Here is a 19102-nt window from a genome sequence, read left to right as displayed (position 1 = left end):
GTCACTCCTTGTGTTGAGCACTGAGGAACTCAGGATGTGAAAAAAAAAAAAAAAAAAAAAACACACACAAAAAACACAGGCTACTGGCCCCAGGATAGCTGAGGTGCATATTAAAGGAATGATTTCAGTGAGCCCAGACTCTTGCTTCTTCCCATAATTAGAAAAGCACTAAATTCCTTAATTTAGGATATCCAGTTCTCTTTAATTCACAAAATTACTTTTCATGTTCACACTATCTGCCCTTTGTTGCAAATTTCTATATAACCTGACTTCCCTCTCCTCCTTGGAGCAGTTCTGTCAGGGTCACTTGAGATTGCTGTCTTCTAAGTTTGAAGTCCTAAAAGTTCCCATCGAACAAAGTGTAACTCAACTTTTAGGTTGTGACTATTTTTTAAGTTGACAATGGAATTTTTTATTATCATTGAGACCTTGACACTTTGGTTCAAGGAAATTTTGTTGGTTCACAAATACTTTTATGTTTTCTTTCTCCTTTCAGAATCGAGCTTGTTCAGTCTTGTTTTGGTTAAGTATTTGCAGGGTAGAGACAATTGCAAGACAAATGAACAATTAGTCAGTGGTTTTCTTCCATAACTTTTCAGTGATCTGCATAGTTTATGTGTCGTTACTCTTGATTGACCAGGGACTCTGAAACTAAGAATCAGCTTGATTTCATTTAATGAGCTATACTAATATGTTGGACAAAAGGAGTCAATTTTAACAAATAAAGTTTCTCAAATTAAAAAAAATATATACTAGAATGGGTTGCCATATCCTTCTCCAGGGAATCTTCCCAACTGAGGGGTGGTAAGTCTTCTGCATTGGCAGGCGGACTTTTTTTTTTTTTGTTTTAACCACTGAGTAAATTGAGTGACAAGGGAAGCCCCTTTGGTAGGTTACTTTTAATAGTTTCTTTGGCTGCTCCTAAATATCAGTGATCAGGTCTCAGATTTATTGTAGCTCTATTGTATAAAATATCCACAAAAGTGAATTAGAGACTACTGAACTTGTTCAAGAAAAAATGCAGTGTTTGGTTTTGTGGAGCATGTATTAACATTTTGTGAAGAAGTGATGACATAACTTTGTTTATAGTGAATTGCTATTTATCACATGCCAAAATGGAGTTCATCATATCTTCATCATCTTTTCAGAAAAATAAATATTAACATGCACCCATGCAAACAGAATTAGTTTAAAAGAGATGAAGAACCAAAGAGAAAAAAAAATCACCCACTTATTCTAAACAGTATCTGTAGCAGTAGGTAAATGACCTCTTTTGCCTGCATTAAAGAGATACATTTGATTTCTTCTGAAAACAAAAGTATATTGACAAATGTCATGAGAAAAACAGGATTTTAAAGTTTTAATGAGTAATTTCTGGTTTTATGGAAAAAATCTTTTGGAAACATTGCAAGATGATAGCTTTGGGTTTCATTTACATTTAAGTATTTTGGTTTGAGATATGTAATATCTTTGAATTTTCCTAACAATATAAAATAGTTCCACAAATATCTGAAGTAATTGCAGTTGGCCAAATTGACAATTGTGTCAATAAAAGTAAATAAGAATCAATTAAAATTACACTTGTTGGATATAAAAAATTATGTTAAATGTATGCATACCTGGAAGTAATAAACTAAAGGGCAATGTAAAAATGACTCTCAAGTTTATACTTGAAGAATAAAAGATTTCAAATTTTATTCACATTTTGAAAGAGAGGAAAAGGGGAAAGTATGGAAGAAGTTCACAAGCAAATATTGCCCTAGAGAGTAGAGATCTGGGAGTGTGCAAGCCAATGAGGACATACTGATTAAAACCTGGGATATGTTTAATATATCCCCAAAGCAAGCATTTTAAAAGTGTTTTGGGATTATTGGAATGTCAATGATACTTTACCAATTTTTATCTGAAGTTTCTCTGTAAAATAAAATGAAAGTCAATGTAAATTTCATTGGAAAGGAACATGAAGAAAATTCAGATTTGTTGAAAAATTGTATGTAAATTTAAATTATCAGAATGAATACACTAAACACAGACACATAGAAACATATACACACACAGAGTTTGAAAGTTTCCTTTTGAGAAATAAATAGTACTCAATAAATGAAGAAGGGAGAAATGAATATATTTTCTAAACTGATAAAACTTTAGAAATATTATATTTGGTAATTACCAAATGTAATTTGTCATGATTTCTTTTGAAAGTACTCTTTTATTACTTAGCTTTTTTATCTTTAATGAGTTATCTGGCCCTGCTGAATATATACACACAAATCTCTTATACTGGTGTTTTTGCTGTATCACCAGATGCTGAATTACAGAATCCTGAACCACTACTCATGATATTCAGGGTCAGGCTCATGGATACCTCTTTTCACAATACTTTGTTAACTGATTAATGCATAACTGTATTTTATGGGAGTCTGATTAATGAAGTTTACTTTCACAAAGTAAAAGAAAGGGAGGGGAATGAAATATTAAATGAGAGTGAAAGGACTTCTAAATCAGATGACTGAAACTATTTGGACAAAACTTTCATATCAGGAACTAAAAATAGCAAAATGTTACAAGTAAATTCTTAGTAGTATGTACTTGACAAAAAGGGCACTTCTTTATAGATAATAAGGACAGGATAAATCATAGAATAGCACACAAAAAAGTAAACTTCAGTTGAAATCATAACAAAATTTTAAAAATATGATGGAAAATTAGGTATATAGGTTGGAGTTGAGAAAGATGACCATTGAGAATTAAAGACAATGTAAAAGAAAGAGATGAAACATAAGATATGGAATGTAAAAAATTAGTGGCACTTACCTATATCCTGTTCACCCTTAACTGAAAAACAAAATGAAGCAATAATCATTCAAATAAATAAAGGCATAATGTCAATGAGGAAATAGGACAATAATTTGAAACTTTTTCATTCCCTATTCTTTTCTTAAAACTGTCCCATCTTTCTAAGGATTGGAATCAAATTTTCCTAATGCCATGTAACCCATGAGAAGCAATGTTGTTTTAAAACCTCTTGCATTTTCTGTTGTTTTTTATTTTCATGTACAGAGTGAAATCAAAACCCAAAACATGACTTTATTATTTCCCAAGGACTTTTCTCCTTTCTTTTCTATTTTTTAATTGGAGGATAATTGCATTACAACGTTGTATTGGTTTCTGCCTACAACTATAGGATTCAGTTAAAATTGTATATTAATATATATCCTCTCCCTCTTGAGCCTCCCTCCCCCATCCTGTCCCACTTCTTTAAATAGTCACACAGAGCCACCTGGCTGTTATACAGCAGGTTCCCACTAACTGTCTGTTTTACACATGCTACTTTCTCAGTTTTTCCTACCCTCTCCTTCCCCTACTGTGTCCACAAGTCCATTCTCTATGTCTGTGTATCTATCCTTTCCCTGCAAATAGGTTTATCAGTACTATTTTTCTAGATTCCACATAAATGCATTAATATGCAATATTTTGTTTTTCTCTTTCTGACTTATTCACTCTGTTTAACATACTCTATGTTCATACACCTCACTCCATCTATCTCAAATTTATTCCCTTTTATGGCTGAGTAATATTCCATTGTATATATGTATCACATTTTCTTTACCCACTCATCTGTCCATGGACATCTAGGTTGCTTCCATGTCCTGGCTGTTGCAAATAGTGCTGCAATGAAAACTGGGGTACATATGTCTTTTTTAATTGAGGTTTTCTCAGAGTATGCCTACAGTAGTAGGATTGCTGTCACATATGGTAGTTTAAGTCTTAGTTTTTTAAAGAATCTCCATACTATTCTCCATAGTGGCTGTATCAAGTTACATCCCCATCAACAGTGCAAGAGTGTTCCCTTTTCTCCACATTCTCTCTAGCATTAATTGTTTTCAGTTTTTTGAGGATGATCATTCAGATTGGCATGAGGTGATACCTTACTGTAGTTTTGATTTGCATTTCTCTAGTAATGAACAATGTTGAGCATCTTTTCATGTGTTTATTGGCCACCTGTATATCTCTTTTGGAGAATCTCCTCATGCTTTTATGCAAAAAGGATTAAGATGAGAAAGAAAATAATAACAGAATGCAGAGTAGAACTTTCCCTGCTATAAAAGTCATGACAATCATTGATCCTACAATGGACTTTCCAGCTTTTTCACAATAAAAGACAAAGATGGTCACATGTATAATACAGGTATCTACAGTTTATACTTATGAAAGGACATGGTAAAAGTACCCTGTGTTACAAACTGTAGCTGTTATTGTATCCACAGGAAGTCTACTTCATGTTATTAACAAATATGTTCCCTAATTTCAAATAATTTGTAAATAAAAATATAACTGAAAATATCATTAGAAAAATGAGGATATTAAACTTTGAATAGATATATTAGCACTTTATGAATAAATCTTTAAGATTTATGCTAGGACAGCAGCATCCCTTGTCATTCAAATGAAAAATTCTATATTGAGATATATATTGTACATAAACTTTTTGTAGAATATAAGATCCTTCTGCAAACATTGTAAAAGGATTGCAGTTTGAAGAATTAATATTTATGTGAAAAAATATAAAAGAAAGAAGAACATTTACTATAGTTGTAAAAAAGTCAGTAAAGTATTGTAAAGTATTTGTAATATTGAGAACAGTTAGGTAATATGATAACAGGTTAGGAAGGGAGGAGGACGACAATTTAGAATACCTTAGTGTCCTGTGGGATTCTAATAGATATCTATTTCTGAGACTGAAAATGTGACATTCCAAGGTTATCTCAGTAATTAGAAGATAATGTTTTTGTACTTCCATATATGCCTGGTTGCAAAAAGAAGAATATTATTGAAAATGATACCCAATCAAGTCATTGTGTAGCATTCCCTCTAGGACAAAAATGTATCAATCATTGCTCTTGCATTGAGCCTTCCATCTTTTCAAAATATGATGAAAACATATACAAACTAATTCACCAGAAAGGTAATTGAAATAGATGACAAAGTAAAGGCACCATCTGTCCATAGTTCTGCTGTAACAGTAGTCAAATGTCTGCTACATAAATAAATTTAATATATAATTGAATTGAATTCTTTCTGAAATGAAAATCATTAAAACTTTTTTTTAATGTCAAAATTTTAAGGATTATACCCTGTTGTAGGGAAAATTCTTTGGCAACTTCTGAGGAAAATGTTTTTCTTTGACTTTCACATCACTGACTCAATGGACATGAATTTGGGGAAACTCCGGGAGTTGGTGGTGGACAGGAAGGCCTGGTGTGCTGCAGTCCATGGGGTCGCAAAGAGTCAGATATGACTGAGCGACTGAACTGAAGTGAGGACACTGTTTTTCTTTGACTTTCACATCAAAAGTTAAGAACATAGTGAAAGTCAACCCCAGGAGCGGTGGCTGCGCAGGAGGGCCTAGAGGAGCTATCCCACGTTGAAGGTCAGGAACGGCAGCAGTAAGGAGATACCCCTCGTCCAAGGTAAGGAGCAGTGGCTGTGCTTTGCTGGAGCAGCTGTGAAGAGATACCCCACACCCAAGGTAAGAGAAACCCAAGTAAGATGGTAGGTGTTGCAAGAGGGCATCAGAGGGAAGACACACTGAAACCATACTAACAGAAAACTAGTCAATCTAATCACACTAGGACCACAGCCTTGTCTAACTCAGTGAAACCAAGCCATGCCTGCAGGGCAACCCAAGACGGGCTGGTCATGGTGGAGAGGTCTGACAAAACGTGGTCCAATAGAGAAGGGAATGGCAAGTGACTTCAGTATTCTTGCCTCGAGAACACCACAAACAATATGAAAAGGCAAAATGATAGGATACCAAAAGAGGAACTCCCCAGGTCATTAGGTGCCCAATATGCTACTAGAGATCAGTGGAGAAATAACTCCAGAAAGAATGAAGGGATGGAGCCAAAGCAAAAACAATACCCGGTTGTGCATGTGACTGATAATAGAAGCAAGATCCGATGCTGTAAAGAGCAATACTGCGTAGGAACCTGGAATGTCAGGTCCATGAATCAAGGCAAATTGGAAGCAGTCAAACAAGAGATGGCAAGGGTGAACGTCGACATTCTAGGAATCAGTGAACTAAAATGGACTGGAATGGGTGAATTTAACTCAGATGACCATTATGTCTACTACTGCAGGCAGGAATCCCTCAGAAGTATTGGAGTAGCCATTATGGTCAACAAAAGTGTCCGAAATGCAGTACTTGGATGCAATCTCAAAAACGACAGAATGATCTCTGTTCGTCTCTAAGGCAAACCATTCAATATTACAGTTATCCAAGTCTATGCCCCAACCAGTAATGCTGAAGAAGCTGAAGTTGAATGGTTTTATGAAGACCTACAAGACCTTTAGACTAATAGAGTTTTGCCAAGAAAATGCACTGGTCATAGCAAACACCCTCTTCCAACAACACAAGAGAAGACTCTACACATGGACATCACCAGATGGTCAATACTGAAATCAGATTGATTATATTCTATGCAGCCAAAATGGAGAAGCTCTATACAGTCAACAAAAACAAGACCAGGAGCTGACTGTTGCTCAGATCATGAACTTCTTATTACCAAATTCAGACTTAAATTGAAGAAAGTACGGAAAACCCCTAGACCATTCAGGTATGACCTAAATCAAATCCCTTATGATTATACAGTGGAAGTGAGAAATAGATTTAAGGGCCTAGATCTGATAGATAGAGTGCCTGATGAACCATGGAATGAGGTTCACGACATTGTACAGGAGACAGGGATCAAGACCATCCCCATGGAAAAGAAATACAAAAAAGCAAAATGGCTGTCTGGGGAGGCCTTACAAATAGCTGTGCAAAGAAGAGAGGTGAAAAGCAAAGGAGAAAAGGAAAGATATAAGCATCTGAATGCAGAGTTCCAAAGGATAGCAAGAAGAGATAAGAAAGCCTTCTTCAACTATCAATGCAAAGAAATAGAGGAAAACAACAGAATGGGAAAGACTAGAGATCTCTTTAAGAAAGTTAGAGATACCAAGGAAACATTTCATGCAAAGATGGGCTCTATAAAGGGCAAAAATGGTCTGGACCTAACAGAAGCAGAAGATATTAAGAAGAGGTGGCAAGAATACACACAAGAACTGTACAAAAAAGATCTTCATGACCTAGATAATCATGATGATGTGATCATTAATCTAGAGCCAGACATCCTGGAATGTGAAGTCAAGTGGGCCTTAGAAAGCGTCACTACAAACAAAGCTAGTGGAAGTGATGGAATTCCAGTTGAGCTGTTTCAAATCCTGAAAGATGATGCTGTGAAAGTGCTGCACTCAATATGCCAGCAAATTTGGAAAACTCAGCAGTGGCCACAGGACTGGAAAAGATCAGTTTTCATTCCAATTCCAAAGAAAGGCAATGCCAAAGAGTGCTCAAACTACCACACAATTGTACTCATCTCACATGCTAGTAAAGTAATGCTCAAAATTCTCCAAGCCAGGCTCCAGCAATACGTGAACCATGAACTCCCTGATGTTCAAGCTGGTTTTAGAAAAGGCAGAGGAACCAGAGATCAAATTGCCAACATCCACTGGATCATGGAAAAAGCAAGAGAGTTCCAGAAAAACATCTATTTCTGCTTTATTGACTATGCCAAAGCCTTTGACTGTGTGGATCACAATAAACTGTGGAAAATTCTGAGAGATGAGAATACCAGACCACCTAACCTGCCTCTTGAGAAATCTGTATGCAGGTCAGGAAGCAACAGTTAGAACTGGACATGGAACAACAGACTGGTTCCAAATAGGAAAAGGAGTACATCAAGGCTGTATATTGTCACCCTGCTTATTTAACTTATATACAGAGTACATCATGAGAAATGCTGGACTGGAAGAAACACAAGCTGGAATCAAGATTGCCGGGAGAAATAGCAATAACCTCAGATATGCAGATGACACCACCCTTATGGCAGAAAGTGAAGAGGAGCTAAAAAGCCTCTTGATGAAAGTGAAAGAGGAGAGTGAAAAAGTTGGCTTAAAGCTCAACATTCAGAAAACGAAGATCATGGCATCTGGTCCCATCACTTCATGGGAAATAGATGGGGAAACAGTAGAAACAGTGTCAGACTTTTTGGGGGGTGGCTCCAAAATCACTGCAGATGGTGACTGCAGCCATGAAATTAAAAGATGGTTACTCCTTGGAAGAAAATTTATGACCAACCTAGATAGTATATTCAAAAGCAGAGACATTACTTTGCCAGCAAAGGTCTGTCTAGTCAAGGCTATGGTTTTTCCAGTGGTCATGTATGGATGTGAGAGTTGGACTGTGAGGAAGGCCGAGCGCCAAAGAATTGATGCTTTGAACTGTGGTGTTGGAGAAGACTCTTGAGAGTCCCTTGGACTGCAAGGAGATCCAACCAGTCCATTTTGAAGGAGATCAACCCTGAGATTTCTTTGGAAGGAATGATGCTAAAGCTGAAACTCCAATACTTTGGCCACCTCATGTGAAGAGTTGACTCATTGGAAAAGACTCTGATGCTAGGAAGGATTGAGGGCAGGAGGAGAAGGGTATGGCCGAGGATGAGATGGCTGGATGGCGTCACGGACTCGATGAACGTGAGTGTGAGTGAACTCCGGAAGATGGTGATGGACAGAGAGGCCTGGGGTGCTGCGATTCATGGCGTGGCAAAGAGTCGGACATGACTGAGCGACTGAACTGAACTGAACTGAACTGAACTGAAAAATTTTGCATATAAATTTCTTCTAAAACATTAAACAAAATTCAAGTTGTCAACATGATCATTGTGTCATTCAAACTCCAAAAACAGAAAGCAAATATAAGAAGGAAAATTACCATTGTTGGAAGAAAAATTCCAATATCAATCTTTGGATATATTTTTGTGTCTGGGAATGCTAGTGTAATATATTTGGGTTCAGTCGGTCAACCTTTTTTCAAATTCAATGAAAACGTACACAAACTAAACTACAGTAGAGGTACTTGACACGGATGAGGAAGAACAGAGTAGACACCCATCGGTCCACAATCTACCTGCAGCAGAAGTTGTATCAATCTTCCTAAATACACAGTTTTATTGTGTAAAATAGGACCCAATCAAGCTGGTAATATTTTCCCAATGAAGGAAGCCTTAAACAAAATGAAAAGACAACATAAGAATTGGGAGAAAATTTGCAAACGATTAGACTGACAAGGGATTAATTTGCAAAATACACAAACAGCTCATACAGCTCAATAAAAGAAAATAATGGACAAAAAACTGAAATAGATATTTCTCCAAAAAGTGAATGAAAGCCACTCAGTCATGTCCAACTCTTTTTGACCCCAAGGACTGTAACCCATCAGGTCCTTGGAATTCTTCAGGCAAGAATGCTGGAGTGGTTGCCATTTCCTTCTCCAGGGAATCTTCCCAACCCAGGGATCAAACTGAGGAGTCTTGCATTGTAGGCAGATTCTTTAGCATCTGAGCCACCAGGGAAGCCCAAAGAAGACATACAAATGGCAAGTGGCACATAAAATGATGCTCCACATTCCTGATTTCATCTTCAAAAATTCTACAAATAATAAATGCTGGAGAAAGTGTGAAGAAAAGGGAATCCAAGTGCACTATGGGAATGTAAACTGGTGTAACCATTATGGTTTTGTGATTCCTTTAAAAATGAAAACTACAATTATCATATGCTCCAGCAGTCCCAGTCCTGAATATATTAATATATCCAGAAAAGATAAAGACTAATTTTGAAAAGGTGCATATCCTATGATGTTCATAACAACACTATTTACAATAGCCAAGAGATCGAAGCAACCTAAGTGTTGATCAACAGATAAATGGAAAAAGAAAATGTGGTATATATCCAAATGCAATGGAATATTATACAGTCAGGAAAAATGAAGTATTGGTATTTGCAGCAACATGGATGGACCTAGAGATTATCATACTCAGTGGAACAACTCACAGAAAGAAAATCATATATGATACCACTATATGTGGAATGCAAAATACAATGCATATGAACTGATTTCCAAAAAAATATGGACTCACATAGGAAAAAAACTTATGTTTTCCAAAGGAGAAAGGTGAAAAGGGATAAATTAGAAATATGGGATCAACTAGATACACGCTACTGTATATAAAATAGGTAAACAACAGGGATCTCCTGTATAGCCCAGGGAATTTTATTTAATATTTCGCAATAACCTATAATGAAAAGAATCTGAAAAAGTTTCTATATACCCATATATTTTATATATATAAATATTTTATACATTATATATCAAATTGGGTAGTGAAAGTGAAAGTCATTCAGTCATCCAACTTTCTGCAACCCCATGGACTATACAGTCCATGGAATTCTCCAGGCCAGAATACTGGAGTGGGTAGCCTTTTGCTTCTCCAGGGGATCTTCTCAACCTAGGGATCGAACCAAGGTCTCCTTTATTGCAGGCAGATTCTTTACCAGCTGAGCCACAAGGGAAGCCCCACTCCAGTGTTCTTGCCTGGAGAATCCCAGGGACAGAGGAGCCTGGTGGGCTGCTGTCTATGGGGTCACACAGAGTCGGACACGACTGAAGTGACTTAGCAGTAGCAGCAGCATATATCAAATATATCTATATTTAAAATATATCTAATATATTTAAATATTTAAAATATATCTAATATTTCTATTATATATAAATATTTCATATATTATATATATGCTATATATTTAATATTTTATATATTATATATCTGAAACACTTTCTGGTACACCTCAAATTAACCCAATATTGTAAATCAACTATACTTCAATAAGCTGAAAATATATTCCTGTAGTATGAAAAACCTTTCGAAATCATCTTTGGTAATTATTTCCCATGAAATTTTAATGAAAATTGATATTTTAGAGGTATGTATAATGGAACAATTCCTTAGATACAGGTCTGTCTATAATTGTTTGGCAGGAATGCAAATTTGGCAATTAAAATTACATTTTTGAAACTGCAAAAATGGAAAGAATGACTATTCATTAAAAATTTTCCAAGAGAATCATGTAAACTTATTTGTATACCTAGAAATGTTAAGATAGCATGTTAAAGAGAAGTGAATAAATGATCCTCAAATTCATATTAACTAGTGACTCACATCTGGTTCCATCATTTCATGGGAAATTGATGGGGAAACAGTGGAAATAGTGTCAGAATTTTTTTTGGGGGGGGGGCTCCAAAATCACTGCAGATGTTGATTGCAGCCATGAAATTAAAAGACGCTTACTCCTTGGGAGGAAAGTTATGACCAACCTAGATAGCATATTCAAAAGTAGAGACATTACTTTGCCGACTAAGGTCCATCTAGTCAAGGCTATGGTTTTTCCAGTGGTCATGTATGGATGTGAGAGTTGGACTGTGAAGAAAGCTGAGCCCTGAAGAATTGATGCTTTTGAACTGTGTTGTTGGAGAAGACTCTTGAGAGTCCCTTGGACTGCAAAGAGATCCAATCAGTCCATTCTGAAGGAGATCAGCCCTGGGTGTTCTTTGGAAGGAATGATGCTAAAGCGAAACTCCAATACTTTGGCTACCTCATGCGAAGAGTTGACTCATTGGAAAAAGACTCATGCTGGAAGTGATTGGGGGCAGGAGGAGAAGGGGACGACCCAGGATGAGATGGCTGGATGGCATCACCGACTTGATGGACGTGAGTTTGAGTGAACTCCGGGAGTTGGTGATGGACAGGGAGGCCTGGCGTGCTGCGATTCATGGGGTGCGTGCTGCGATTCATGGGGTTCGTGCTGCGACTCGCAAAGAGTCGGACACGACTGAGTGACTGAATTGAACTGAACTGGACTGATATTTACTCACGTTTTAGAGGACAATGGATGGAAAAACATCACTCCCATGATAGACACCTTTTCTCATCTGTAAATGTTTGGGGAAGTTTCATTGATATATTAATAGAAATGGTCTCTTAAACTTGGTATATGTGGCAGAGTTCCTATCTTTGAATGTGTTTCAGAAAGACAAGCAAAATATGCCTATCAACTTGGTTGCCCTTCAGCTCACCAATTTCTCCATGAAAATATTGAAAGTCTCTAGAAACAAACAAACAAAAAAGGCAATGTCCATAGGTAAAGAACAGTATGGAATAAATGAAGTAAGAATGAAATATGAAAGAAGTTTGTGAAATTAAAAGGAAGTTAACTTTAGGTAACTTAAGAAAAGTGCATAAATATTTAATTGAGAGAGAAGGTAGATATCCAGCAGAAGAGCAAGTCAATGGGTGGTTATAAGTTAAAAGGCAAAAGACATCAATGCAAATAGAAACCATCATTTTGATGGGTTTGGGAGGAAGAGGGTTTTTAAAATTTTACCTGATTTCACTGGAGTTTTTTCTGAAAAAGAAAATGAAAAGATCAAAATAAATATAATATTAGAAAGGAAGGTAATTCAAATGTAATGCAAAAGTTATCTTTCAAGTTGAACCCATGTAGATGTGCAAATACACACATGTACATGCCATTGCAGGAAGGCGCACACACTCACATACTTATACACGTGGCCAGTAGGTGAGAGCCCAGTTTTATCCAGTGAGTGTTTTTCTCAAAGTGAAAATGGGCATAAAATTAGTCAGTATTTTGATTTGAGAGAACTTTTTAGAAATAGCGATTCTCATGCTCATCTTAAAAGTGTTCCTTCTGCTTGAGATAATTAGGCTTTTTAAATTTAGTTCATATGTTGTAATAAGTACTTTGCCTTTTAATATGTGTATTCAATCTGGTTGTTATGACATTTATATGGTATAAAATAGCCACAAACACTGAATTGGAGGATTTTAAACCACTGCTTCCAGAGATAATATAGGGTATACCACCTGGGCTACTCTATTAAGAATATTTACATTACTCAAGGAATATATAACAAGGTGCGTGTACATTTATCTTTTGTGGTTGTTATCGTTGTTCAGTCGTCCCACCGTGTCCGACTCTTTGCAACCCATGGACGGCAACACACCAAGCCTCCATGTCCCTCACCATCTCCCAGAGTTTGCTTAAGTTCATGTTCATCATATCAATGATGTCATCCAGCCATCTCATCCTCTGATGCCCTCTTCTCTTTCCCTCAATCTTTCCCAGCATCAGGGACTTTTCCAATGAATCCTCTCTTCTCATCAGATGGCCAAAATACTGCAGCTTCAGCTTCAGAATTAGTCCTTCCAGTGAATATTCAGGGTTGATCTCCCTTAAGATTGACTGGTTTGGTCTCCTTCCTGTCGGAGGAACTTTCAGGAGTCTTCTCCAGCACCACAGTTTAAAGGCATCAATTCTTCCGCATTCTGCCCTCTTTAAGGTCCAGCTGTCACAACCATATGAGACCACTGGGACCTTTGTTGGCAGTGTCTCTGCTTTTCAATACACTGTCTAGGTCTGTCATAGCTTTACTGCTGATAAGAAATCATCTTCTGATTTCATGGCTGCAGGCACCATCCGCAGTGATTTTGGAGCCCTAGAAAAGGAAATCTGTCGCTATTTCCAACTTTTCCCTTTCTAGTTGCCATGCAGTCATGGGGCTGGAAGCCATGATCTCAGTTTTTTTAATATTTAGTCTTAAGCCAACTCTTTCACTCCCCTCCTTCACTCTCATGAAAAGGCTCTTTAGATCCTCTTCAGTCTGCCATTAGAGTGATGTCATCCGCATATCTGAGGTTGTTGATGTTTCCCCCATCTATCTTGATTCCACCTTGTAATGATGTGCTCAGCATCTAGATGTGCTCATGATGTGCTCAGCATCTAGATTAGACAAACAGGGTGACAGCAGACAGTCCTGTTGTACTCCTTTCTCAATACTGAACCAATCAGTTGTTCCATACAGGGTTCTAACTGTTGCTTCTTGACCCACAAACAGGTTTCTCAGGAGACAGGTAAGATGGTCTGGTATTCCCGTGTCTCTAAGAGCTTGTCATAGTTTGACATGATCCACACTCTCAAAAGCTTTAGAATAGTCAATGAAACAGAGACAGATATTTTTCTGAAATTCCCTTGCTTTCTCTATTATCCAGTGAATGTTGGCAATTTGATCTCTGGTTCCTCTTCCTTTTCCAAACCCAGCTTGGATATCTGAATTTTCTTGGTTCAAATTATGTTGAAGCCTAGCATGCAAGATGTTAAGCATGACCTCCCTAGCATGGGACATGAGTACAAATTTATGTTTTTTCTGGAACTCTTTTGCTTTTTCCATGATCCAGTGGATGTTGGCAATTTGATCTCTGGTTCCTCTGCCTTTTCTAAAACCAGCTTGAACATCTGGAGGTTCACAGTTCACGTACTGCTGAAGCCTGGCTTGGAAAATTTTGAGCATTCCTTTGCTAGCGTGTGAGATGAGGGCAATTGTGTGGTAGTTTGAGCATTCTTTGGCATTGCCCTTCTTTGGGATTGGAATGAAAACAGACCTTCTCTAGGCTGTGGCCACTGCTGAGTTGTCCGAATTTGCTGACATATTGAGTGCAGCACTTTCACAGCATCATCTTTTAGGGTTTGAAATAGCTCAACTGCAATTCCATCACCTCCAGTAGCTTTGTTTTCAGTGATGATTCCTAAGGCCCATTTGACTTTGCATGCCAGGATGTCTGGCTCTAGGTGAGTAATCACACTATCATGATTATTTGTGTCATGAAGATCTTTTTTGTACAGTTGTTCTGCGCATTCTTGCCATCTATTCTTAATATCTTCTGCTTCTGTTAGGTCCATTCCATTTCTGTACTTTATTTCATACATTCCATGAAATGTTCCTTTGGTATCTCTAATTTTCTTGAAGAGATCTCTAGTCTTTCCCATTCGATTTTTTCCCTCTATTTCTTTGTATTGATATCTGTGGAAAGCTTTCTTATCTCTCCTTGCTATTCTTTGGAACTCTGCATTCAAATGGGTATTTTCTTTTCTCCTTTGCTTTTGGCTTCTCTTCCTTTTACAGCTATTTGTACGGCCTCCTCAGACAGCCATTTTGCCTTTTTGTATTTCTTTTTCTTAGGGATGGTCTTGCTCCCTGTCTCTTGTACAATGTCACGAACCTCCGACCATACTTCATCAGGCACTGTTTCTATCAGATCTAGTCCCTTAAACCTATTTCTCACTTTCACTGTATAATTTTAAGGGATTTGATTTAGGTAATGCCTGAATGGTCTAGTGGTTCTCCCTACTTTCTTCAATTTAAGTCTGAATTTTGTAATAAAAGTTCATGATTTGAGTCACAATCAGTTTCTGGTCTTCTTTTTGCTGACTCTATAGAGTTTCTCCATCTTTGGCTGCAAAGAATGTAATCAATCTGATTTCGGTGTTGGCCATCTGGTGATGTCCGTGAGTAGAGTCTTTTCTTGTGTTGCTGGAAGAGGTATTTGCTATGACCAGTGCGTTCTCTTGGCAAAATTCCATTGGCCTTTGCCCTGCTTCATTCTGTACTCCAATTCCAAATTTGCCTGTTCCTGCAGGGTTTTCTTGAGTTCCTACTTGTGTATTCCAGTCCTCTATAATGAAAAGGACATCTTGTTTTGGGTGTTAATTCTAAAATGTCCTCTAGGTCTTCATAGAACCGTTCAACTTCAGCTTCTTCAGCATTGCTGGTCAGGACATAGACCTGGATTACCATGATATTGAATCTTTTTTTTTTTTGGAAATGAACAGAGATCATTCCGTCATTTCTGAGATTGCATCCAAGTACTTCATTTCGAACTCTTTTGTTGACTGTCATGGCTACTCCATTTATTCTAAGGGATTCTTGCCCACAGTAGTAGATATAATGGTCATCTGAGTTAAATTCATCTGAGTTAAGGTCCATTTTAGTTCGCTGATTCCTAAAATGTTGATGTTCACTCTTGCCATCTCCTGTTTGACCACTTCCAGTATGCCTTGATTCATGGACTTAACATTCCAGGCTCCTATGCATTATTGCTCTTTACAGCATCAGACATTGCTTCCATCACCAGTCACATCCACAACTGGGTGTTGTGTTTGCTTTGTGTCCATCTCTTCATTCTTTCTGGAGTTATTTCTCAGCTGATCTCCAGTAGCATATTGGGCACCTACCTACCTGGGGAGTTCTTCTTTCAGTTTCCTGTCTTTTTGCCTTTTCATACTGTTCATGGGGTTCTCAAGGCAAGAATACTGAAGTGGTTTGCCATTCCCTATCCAGTGAACCACATTTTGTCAGAACTCTCCACCGTGACCCGTCTGTCTTGGGTGGCCCTACATGGCATGGCTCATAGTTTCAATGAGTTAGACAAGGCTGTGGTCCATGTGATTAGATCAGTTAGTTTTCTGTGACTGTGATTTTCAGTCTGTCTGCCTTCTGACGGAGAAGGATAAGAGGCTTATGGAAGCTTCCTGATGAGAGAGACTGGAGCGGGTAGCCTATCGCTTCTCTAGTAGATCTGCCGGACCCAGGAATTGAACCAACGTCGAATGCATTGCAGGCAGATTATTTACCCACTGGGCTATGAGGGAAGCCCGAGAGAGATATAAACAACTGAAAATGTCCTGGAATGTATATTTCTTTCAAAAACACTAAACAAAGTTTGGGTGGCCAAGATGATCATGTGTCATTCAAAATGCAAAACAAAGATTCAAATAAAAAGGAAAAAATTACCATTGTTGGAAGAAAAAAATTCCAAGAATAATTTTAGAAATATTCTTATGCCTGGGAATGCTAGGGTAAGGTATCTGGGTACAACGGAAGAATGTGTGTCAAGTTTATGGATCAAGAAGTGAAGCAGAATTTACACAGGCTTTGAAGGCACAGTGAATAGACAAACTTCACTCAGCCTATTAGGTATCTTCTCTCAACTGTGTAGATCTAGGGAAGTCTTATTGACCTAAATATGTGCCCTTAAAAATAGAATATGATGAAGTTCCTGACTAAGGATGTGCCCAGAAGGTAAACAGGATGGAATCCTGTACTTTCAATTTAATGTCCTCTGTCTCTTCAAGTTTTCAGGGGGCCTGTATCAAGTCCTCAGAGACAGACTGAGGAAAATGGAAAATGCTGATATGTGTAGGAAGGAAATGATATGGAATGGGGAAAGTGGGAATTGAAATGGCTTCTAGGAGGAGAAACTAAATGGAAAGAACATCCTCTGAATAAGCCTATAACAAATTTAGACATCCAGGGAAAGGGAAAGACAGAGAAACCTATGGATTAAGAGATTGTGAATAGTTGGGTGTGAAGAAATTAGTTATGTATAAGGCATTTGTGAGTAGTAAGTTTTTACTTACCACTTCTTTCCTGAGGTTCTTTAGAAAGACAAAATGGAAAATTTAGAGTCAATCATGGAAATGGAAGATCAAGAAACAAAATTTATAGCAAATATTGAATACATATCTAAAATTATAGCTCTCAGAAAGCATACACACGAACACACAAGCACACAGAAAACACACACTGTGGACTGTGTATGACAGCTCATTTTTTAAATATAGTATTCTCAAAATAGAAAAGGGGTTAAAATAAAAGTATTGTCTTAACTGGAGAAAATTATTAAAATACTAGTCTGAAGTTGACCTTTCAAACTGTATTTTATCTATGTTGGCAGAACTAATGTATAATTATTCAGATTATTAGCTCTATAAATTTATTTGGCTGCTACTTAATAGATAGGGTTGAATCAATTATTGTAATACCAAAAAAGTTAAGAGCCAGAAGCATTGTTTAACATCTTGAACCAGTGTTGTCAAAAAAATACTGGGTTTGTAGCCTGGATGATTCTATTCACATATTTGTCAATAAATGAATACTTAAACTACTGTAATGCAAATTGCTATTTTAGCTAAAGTCTAAGTGAGGCAGGTCTTTCATGTATAAAAAAATACATGAGGAAAAGGTATGAAAATACGAAATGATGGTGAAGGGGTTTGTACGTCAAAAGACTGAGCATATGTTCGAGAAAACTCACACTTCAAAAGCTTAAAACTGGTAAATCTTTGAAATATACCAATACTAACATTTAGTTGACACAAAAGAAATGTCTGTTTAGATTGTATCAAAATGAGAAAATCACAGAAGTAGTAATGGGGAAAATGGAATGCCAAATGCAGAAGACAAATAAAATTGAGAGACTAAATAAAAAGACGTATCATGTAAGTTATTTGTTTGATGGTGTTCGAGAACATGGAAATTGATTGTTGAAGAAAACGGTATAAAAACACAGATGAAACCACATGTAGGTTCATAGTGAAAATCATTTTGAGTCACGTGTTTTCCTTCTTCACACTATTGATCAACAAAAGAAAAGAAATCCAATTCATTCAAATAAGAGGACAACATCAGGAAGGGACCAGGTCGGAAACTGGAAACACTTCCTTCGTTTGCTTTTGCATTCACTTGGACCACCATTTATTAGAATTAAAACCAAAAGTTTCAAAGTCCACCATACTAATGAGAAGTACCCATTTTCATTCCACATATTTCATTGTGCAAGGTTGGAAATGGCCCCATGAGGGAAGTTAAATTGTGAGTTCTCTTAAGTAGTATCAGATCCTTTCATTTATTTTGGCACTTCTGCTTTTCTCAGTATAGAAAATTGGTGTGAACTGATAGACAAGCAACATATTTAAAAGGTGATGAGGCAATATAAATGGACTTTTGTACACATGGGCTAATATATCAGTAACCAGTTTTAGCCATCTACTATACTGCTAATTTCTATTTCCTCTGCAACAAAGATGTAATTGAAAAACATCAAGAGAATAAAGGAGATAAACATTTAGTGTCTGAATTCATGTTTTCTGAATAAATCTTTTAAATGTTTATTTTGCACCAATAGAATTTTTGAATTAAAAGGCACTGCACAATACTATGGGGCGTGTCATTAGATACAGCAGTCGTATACCTAGAAACAACTGGATAATAAAATCAAGGGGAATGCAAGAGTAGGTTTAGAGCTCACATGTAATAAAGGAATGTCACTGAATTAATAGTCTTTGAAAGAGCAGAAGGCAGAGTAATTTGTTCAACAAATTTGGAGTTTTCTGTTCACTTAAGTTTTGGGTCAGTATCAATCACATAGTTATTCTCCCTTGAACTTGAAAGGTCACAGTGATTTGACATCAGTGATCATTTACACGAAAACATCTATTTCATGGGAATGATGTGGTGATCAGCCCGATAACC

At 37.0% G+C, this 19102-nt stretch overlaps 1 protein-coding gene across 1 annotated transcript in view; it reads right to left on the bottom strand.

Annotated features, from left to right (window-relative positions):
- The window catches only part of LOC105605908 (butyrophilin subfamily 2 member A1-like), a 102327-nt gene that overhangs the window by 31881 nt on the left and 51344 nt on the right, over positions 1-19102 (bottom strand). Inside the window, exons 17-20 of the mRNA XM_060403226.1 lie at positions 17209-17226; positions 12319-12339; positions 2815-2835; positions 1894-1914 (exon numbers count right to left, since the gene is read on the bottom strand). Of these exons, the coding sequence (XP_060259209.1) occupies positions 1894-1914; positions 2815-2835; positions 12319-12339; positions 17209-17226 (81 nt within the window). The remainder of the gene's footprint in view (positions 1-1893; positions 1915-2814; positions 2836-12318; positions 12340-17208; positions 17227-19102) is intronic.

This window comes from Ovis aries, chromosome 20 (assembly GCF_016772045.2).
Source record: "Ovis aries strain OAR_USU_Benz2616 breed Rambouillet chromosome 20, ARS-UI_Ramb_v3.0, whole genome shotgun sequence".
NCBI classification, from domain to species: domain Eukaryota; kingdom Metazoa; phylum Chordata; class Mammalia; order Artiodactyla; family Bovidae; genus Ovis; species Ovis aries.
Note: the sequence above shows the minus strand (reverse complement) of the source record. Positions and strands in the feature narration are given on the sequence as shown.